The sequence below is a fragment of the Notothenia coriiceps genome, unplaced genomic scaffold (genome assembly GCF_000735185.1).
Source record: "Notothenia coriiceps isolate Sejong01 unplaced genomic scaffold, NC01 NC01_scaffold00019360, whole genome shotgun sequence".
Classification (NCBI taxonomy): Eukaryota; Metazoa; Chordata; class Actinopteri; order Perciformes; family Nototheniidae; genus Notothenia; species Notothenia coriiceps.
Window position 1 is genome coordinate 477017 of NW_011352061.1, and position 7297 is coordinate 484313.

The 7297-nt window shown below is 46.7% G+C and overlaps 1 protein-coding gene across 4 annotated transcripts in view; it reads left to right on the forward strand.

Annotated features, from left to right (window-relative positions):
- nab1b (NGFI-A binding protein 1b (EGR1 binding protein 1)) overlaps positions 1-7297 on the forward strand; it is a 14183-nt gene that overhangs the window by 4935 nt on the left and 1951 nt on the right. For all 4 annotated transcript variants that reach the window (XM_010778760.1, XM_010778761.1, XM_010778759.1 and 1 more), the window contains 7 exons: positions 3217-3992; positions 4074-4207; positions 4351-4402; positions 5068-5187; positions 5742-5922; positions 6947-7090; positions 7196-7297. The exon at positions 7196-7297 is cut by the window's right edge and continues 1951 nt beyond it. In XM_010778760.1, coding sequence (XP_010777062.1) covers positions 3219-3992; positions 4074-4207; positions 4351-4402; positions 5068-5187; positions 5742-5922; positions 6947-7090; positions 7196-7272 — 1482 coding nt within the window. In that variant the 5' untranslated portion in view covers positions 3217-3218 and the 3' untranslated portion in view covers positions 7273-7297. The remainder of the gene's footprint in view (positions 1-3216; positions 3993-4073; positions 4208-4350; positions 4403-5067; positions 5188-5741; positions 5923-6946; positions 7091-7195) is intronic.

Sequence of the window (7297 nt, forward strand, 5' to 3'; positions counted from 1 at the left end):
TACGTCGTACTACTACTACTACTACTACTCACACTACTACACACTACACAGATACACACACACACACACACACACACACACACACACACACACACACACACACACACACACACACACACACACACACACACACACACACACACACACACACACACACAGGAGTAAGATACCAGTCTTGAGACGGCTGTTGACCTAATACCCTGACAATAAACATTTTTCAAAGATTTTTTTTCTCATAATCCATTCCTCTATTTGTTGAGCAGTGCGATGCTTTTTAAAGCTGCAGGAGTTTATTCTCCAGACAGACGTCCGCTTTTGACAGCTAAGCACGCACGCACACACACACGCACACGCACACACGCACACACACACACACAGGAGTTCACACTTCAGCTAAATATAGGCATTCAATTCACACATTGGCGCTTTATTGTGGAAAGACCAGCAGAGAGAACCAGCAGTGACAACCTCTGTTTGCTGCAGTGTTGCATTGTTTTTGTCTTTGAATTTTTAGGGAATATTGAACTAAATTCCTCAAGACTAAACATCAAGTTGTACTTATGCTTTTACTATCCATGATATGTGTAAGATATAAAGTTCCTTTTAGAAGAAAGCTTTTCCATGTGAATGCAATATAGGTATTTATTTTTGATAACTGGATTTAGGAAATGTAGATCAAGTTCTCGATATACATTTAAATCTGCTTATATTGAATGTTTCTGCAGATATAACTTACATTTGACCAAATATGATTCTGCTTATTGATTCTTTACGTTATCTGGCCCTCAATTTCATCTTTTGTCTCTTAATTTGAGTTAAATAAGCTTTTAATAAATGACCTTTTTGTCATAAATCATGAGATAAGATGCACATTTTCCATTTGTTTCAGCTTGAGTCGGTTTTCCCGTAAATGCTGCGCGCAATGAACTTCCTTCCACTTGCATGACATTATTTTCCCACAGTGATTTATGTCTTATCATTTTCTTATACAGCACTCACTCTTTATTTCTCTCATACGGCCTGTGCTGCAGCACCTCTTTTCCCCCTCTGTCTAAAACCAGAGCCCAGTCTGCTCTGATTGGTTAGCTGGCCGTCTCTGTTCAACCGCTTAGAGATGTCCCGCGCCTTAGCCTATCACGTACAATGTGTTGGAGCGCTAGCCAATAGTTTACATGCACATAAACCTATAACACAGTGCAGGCAAGCCCCAAAAAGCAGAATAGGGTGTCTTCAAGCTAAAACGTGTCAGTGTACATTATTTAGAGTTGAACAACAGGCTAGAAAAGCCTCATGGGAGGTGTTGTTTTGTGAACGCTAACAAAGGAATCATTGTTTACTCTCTAAGTGATACTCATTTAGCTTCAATTATGGATCTTGGGAACACATTTCACGTTTTTTTTTAGAAAGAAAGATGAGAGACTTAGATCCGTAAAGCATAGTCCGCTTTGTCAATATTTTTGCCCAAAGCTTTATGAGCAACAGCAATGTGTGTTTGTAGATGAAATAAGTCTTCTTTTAGTCCTCTCAGTTGTCATTGTCTGGAGTAAAGGCCTGCCTGGCTCTCTGCGCCTATTCTGGGCGAGGCAGCCCTCCACCTACACATCCTGCAGGGGTGGAGAGAGGCATGTGGTCCTCGGACTGCCACTCCTCTGTTAGCTCGGCCTCCGCACAGCCTCACAAGCACATAGGAAGAGTGGAAAACAAGCCTCCACTTCTTGCCTCTCCTCAAATGTAAGGTGGCAAGCGACAAGTCTTTGGCACAGAGTGTTTCTTTGCTTTGTTCGGGTGCAGAGTGGAGGCAGAGTGAATGACAGCGAGGATAAATACTCATCTGGCAGCAGAGAAAAAGTTTCTTCACAGGGTGCTGCATATGTGGAGCGAAAACAGGAGACAAAAGATGTTTTCAAGCACACTATTGGCGTAAGGTGCTGTGGAATAATTCAACATGAGCCGAGTAAAAAGGAGCTTTCTCGTCTTTAACCCCGTGCACCTGCAGAGAGTGGCTTTATCCCACACATTACATCTAAAAATGTAAAGCACTCAGTAAAGATCAAATGCAACCTTTGCATACACCTGCCGAGGCCTGATAAACTGCAATCAGGCACCTGCCAGGAAGACATGCTCAGTCCAAATATAAATCATGTAAATCATGTAAATGTGGCTCTATGTCTGTGATTGAGGCGCAGGATCAGGTGAGAGAGGAGAACATGTTGAGAGAGAGAGGAGAACATGTTGAGAGAGAGGAGAACATGTTGAGAGAGAGAGAACATGTTGAGAGAGAGAGGAGAACATGTTGAGAGAGAGGAGAACATGTTGAGAGAGAGAGGAGAACATGTTGAGAGAGAGAACATGTTGAGAGAGAGAACATGTTGAGAGAGAGAGGAGAACATGTTGAGAGAGAGGAGAACATGTTGAGAGAGAGAGGAGAACATGTTGAGAGAGAGAGGAGAACATGTTGAGAGAGAGGAGAACATGTTGAGAGAGAGAGGAGAACACGTTGAGAGAGCATGTTGAGAGAGAGAGGAGAACATGTTGAGAGAGAGGAGAACATGTTGAGAGAAAGAGGAGAACATGTTGAGAGAGAGAGGAGAACATGTTGAGAGAGAGAGGAGAACATGTTGAGAGAGAGGAGAACATGTTGAGAGAGAGAGGAGAACATGTTGAGAGAGAGAGGAGAACATGTTGAGAGAGAGAGGAGAACATGTTGAGAGAAAGAGGAGAACATGTTGAGAGAGAGAGGAGAACATGTTGAGAGAGAGAGGAGAACATGTTGAGAGAGAGAGGAGAACATGTTGAGAGAGAGAGAACATGTTGAGAGAGAGAGGAGAACATGTTGAGAGAGAGGAGAACATGTTGAGAGAGAGAGGAGAACATGTTGAGAGAGAGGAGAACATGTTGAGAGAGAGGAGAACATGTTGAGAGAGAGAGGAGAACATGTTGAGAGAGAGGAGAACATGTTGAGAGAGAGAGGAGAACATGTTGAGATAGAGGAGAACATGTTGAGAGAGAGGAGAACATGTTGAGATAGAGGAGAACTCGTTGGGACTTATTAAAATATATAAATTGTTCATATTGTACAACAATTAAGAAGCCAACAATAAATATGTATAACGAGAATTAAAAGAAGGAAATGATGATGATGATAATATTAATAATGATAATATTAATAATGATATTAATATTAATAATGATATTAATAATGTGCCCCCCCTTCAGGCATGGCGGCCGTGTTGCCGAGGACCCTGGGCGAGCTGCAGCTGTACCGCATCCTGCAGCGGGCCAACCTGCTCTACTACTACGAGGCCTTCATCCAGCAGGGAGGCGACGACGTGCAGCAGCTGTGCGAGGCGGCAGAGGAGGAGTTCCTGGAGATCATGGCTCTGGTGGGCATGGCCAGCAAGCCGCTGCACGTGCGCCGCCTGCAGAAGGCTCTGCGGGACTGGGTCACCAACCCGGCCATCTTCAACCAGCCGCTCAGCTCGCTGCCCGTCTGCAGCATCCCCGTCTACAAGCTGCCCGAGGGCTCGCCCACTCTGCAGGACCGCGCCGCCAGCGCCAAGATGCCCAAAGCGGTGGCCGACCCCGGGAAGCTGGACGTGGCGCGGGACAAAGTGTCTGCCGGGTCCCCCCTGCAGGGCGGCAGCGAGGCCCGCTTCTGGTCGGGCCACAGCAACGACAGCGAGCACAGCCTGTCGCCCTCTGACCTCGGGTCGCCGTCCTCCCCCAGGGACGCTTTGGAGGCTCTGGACGCTGCCGCCGTGCAGTCCGTCCTGGAGTGTGTGGACAGGATGGCCCCGGGACTCCCCAAGGCAGACTTAGCCGAGGTGAAGGAGCAGCTGAAGAACAACAAGAAGATGGCTAAGATGATTGGACACATCTTCGAGTTGAGCGACGACGAGCCGCGCAGGGAGGAGGAGATTCGGAAATACAGCGCCATCTACGGGCGCTTCGACTCCAAGAGGAGGGACGGGAAACACCTGACGCTGCACGAGGTTAGACACTCGAAGATGCTTTCAAAAAGAAGGATTTCTCCTGAGAGATCTTTGAGGTTTAACTGTTTGAGTCGTCCACAGCTGACGGTGAACGAGGCGGCGGCTCAGCTCTGCATGCGGGACATGGCTCTGCTCACGCGCCGGGACGAACTCTTCGGACTCGCACGGCAGATCTCCAGAGAGGTCACCTACAAATACACGTACCGCACCAGCAAGTGAGCAACACTTACATTATGACACTGTGCTTGACTTCTTAAGCAAGGTTAGATGTTAAAGAGCTGATTGGACCAGAGTAAGATTTAGCTTAATAAACTTGCTTTAGTAAGAAGTCCTAAAGTGTGTCCTGTTATCTGTGCAGGTCTCGCTGTGGAGACAGAGACGAGCCGTCCCCTAAAAGGATTAAAACAGAGGTAAGGTCAATGAAATGAAATGAAAGTCTTAATGTGTGTTGGATATGCAGGGTTGGTGTTACTCTCTCTGGAGGGAACGCAGGGATTTGAGCCTTCAGACCAGTTACTTGGACACAAACCTTTATGAGACTACCGGAAAGGGAAAACCCCCTAGAAGACACAGCGTTATATGTGTGTGTATTTGTGCAGCTTTCTGAAACAAAGCCACCTCACAGCGCTCCTCTCCTGACACACTTGGCTCTGAGACTTTTCTTTAAACTCTGAATGGCTCCTCTTTCTCTTTGCGAAGCGCTGATTTAAAACATGTGGAGGCTGTGAACTCTGCAGGGACTCTAAACAAGACAAAGAGCCGACACCTGCTCACAGAGAAAATACTCCGAGCTCCCAAAAGAGGGACGCGTGCCAAAACTCTCAGAAAATCTAAAAAGAAAACCACTTTATTGTTTTATCAAAGAATTCCCTAATTTACATCAGAACAAGCTTTAAAAAAGAAAGCATGTGTCGCTTTAGTTTAAATGTAGATATAAAGCTTGTCCTCACGTCATTTAAACTCACAGAAGCAATCGCCCTCAAATCTGACCTAGAATCTGCTTCTCTCCTCTTCCTGTTAAATTCTGGAAAATAATAATGATCCGGTATTTCTTCTGTCTCTTCCTCGCCTTCAGGAGAACTTCTTTGACATCCAGGAGGCGCTGCAGGCGATCCACATGCGGCAGGAGATGCTGAGGGAGCAGCTGGCCTGCGCCAAGTCCAAAGGAGAGGAAACCGTCGGACGAAATCTGCAGGTAAGAACAAATAAACCCAACTGAGAAAACTGAACATCTGACAACAATGAAACAATTTGATGTCACCTGCCGTTTGAAAAGGTTTCCCAGCAACGCATAGCAACAGATCTCCGTGTGAGCAGATGTTAGTGGCAGCAGGATCCAGTTTGATCCAAGTATTGTTTCCTCATTGGTTTTCCAGGGCCCCTGCTTCTGTGGCTTGTTCCTAATTAGAGAGTGTGGGAGGGGAACTCATTACCAAGACAACATGTTCATGTGACCTTCACTTCTTGATATGGGAAACATGCTGTATGTCTCCTGTTTGCCACTCATGTTGATGTTAAAGGGGCCCTTTGGGGTTTCTGTTCCTGTATATAGGTGTAGGTGCATAAAAATGGGCTCCAAAGGCTCCAAAGTGTTCCCTCCAGAGCGAGTTCCTCTCCCCCCCCCGTATTGTTTTATTTCTTCTGCAGTAGCTTCTGACTTGCTAAGAAGCTGAAATAGAATAAGAGAAGTTTAAAATAACTGCGTGAACCAGACGCATAAACTTTAAATATGATGTGTGTTTCCTCCAGATGCAGCTGGAGCGTCTGCTGGTGCGGCAGATGGAGATCCTGCAGGACGCGGCGGTGCAGGAGCGTCTGCAGGCTCTGGACTGGAGGATCCCCCCCGCCGCCTTAAAGTACCTCAACGGCGCTCACAACACCAACGGAGCCGCCACCGCCACCACTGCCGACGCCAGCAGAGACAACCAAGGTGCGAGAGGGAAAACTCCTTTAAATCAGGAGACATGTTAGTGCATCTAAAGACAGAAAGATCATCGCACAGAAACAGATTGTAACGTCTGAAAGTCTTCTGATAAATCATAAAGTCCCCCTTGTTTGTTGTTTGTTATGCCCTACCGCTCCAATCAGGAAAACCCCCCCGCTGTGGGTGCCTGAATCATAAAGTGACTTCATGTCATTTTGATTTAAAGAATGTGTCATGTCCGTAAAGCCACGGGATGTGTGTGTGTGTGGATTAAAAAACAACACCTATGGGTGCTGGCTGTCACTCTCTATCTGAAACACAAGGAGAAGCGAGGCATCATTATTCAGGATGTGATTCTCCTGCGGGCCTCGTCTCATTTTCATCCCTCTCCTCCCTCACACACTCCCGACAGCTCATTATATCGCTGTTCCCACAAATCCCACAATGCACCTGTAATTATCACGCCCACGCCTGTTTACCTCCAGCCAGTTGCCTGGAGGGGGGCGTCTTTCTCTCTCTCCGACTCTGTCTCTCTCTCCTCCCCCTCTTCTTCTCGCTCCATCCTCCTCAACTGTCATTTGTCATTTCTTCTTCTTCTTCTTTGTCCTCTGCATGTCCTTACCTCCTTCGTTGTCCCCTGTTTTTCTTAAATATCATCCCGTATTCTCTTGTATATTTGTCCCCCCCCCCTGCCTGAAACGCTGCATTGGACTCCTTTGTTTACTTCCTTGACATAGTGACATCCCTATGGAGCATATTTCTATCGGCCAGCGCTCCAACATACATGATAGGCTAATGGGCGTGACTTCTCTAAGAGGTTGACCAATAACAACAGCTAAGGATAAGACTCTAATCTGGGAAACAAGTGTGCATGAAAACACAATTAAAAAAATCTGTAAAATGCTGAAAATACGTTGAGGATGTTCGGTGAAAAATCTATAAAAAACAACACACTTGGTCCCCACATGGCTGTAAAACAAAGCGGATGGAGAAGAAATAACCCTGCTTGTCTCGTGTGTTTCTGTCTCAGACGAACGACCAATCAACCTGCGCGTGGTCAGTCAGAACATGCAGGAAGGAGACCTCCCATTGGGCAAGCAGCTAGCCAATGAGCTGAAGCGCCATCACAACCACAACCACAGCAACACAGACGACAGCAAAACACCAGCAACAGGTGAGTGACGCCAGGGAAAACACAACAGTAAACCCTACAGGCTTTTAGACTGATGAATAAATCAAAAATGCAATGTGAGTCATTCTTTTTTGTCTTCCTCCTCAGAAAACGGGACGTCGCAGCGAGCGTGCAGCAACGCGGAGAAGAAAACCATCAAGTCAGAGCCGGAAGACTCCACATAGTGCCTCCTGCCTCGCCCCCCCCCCC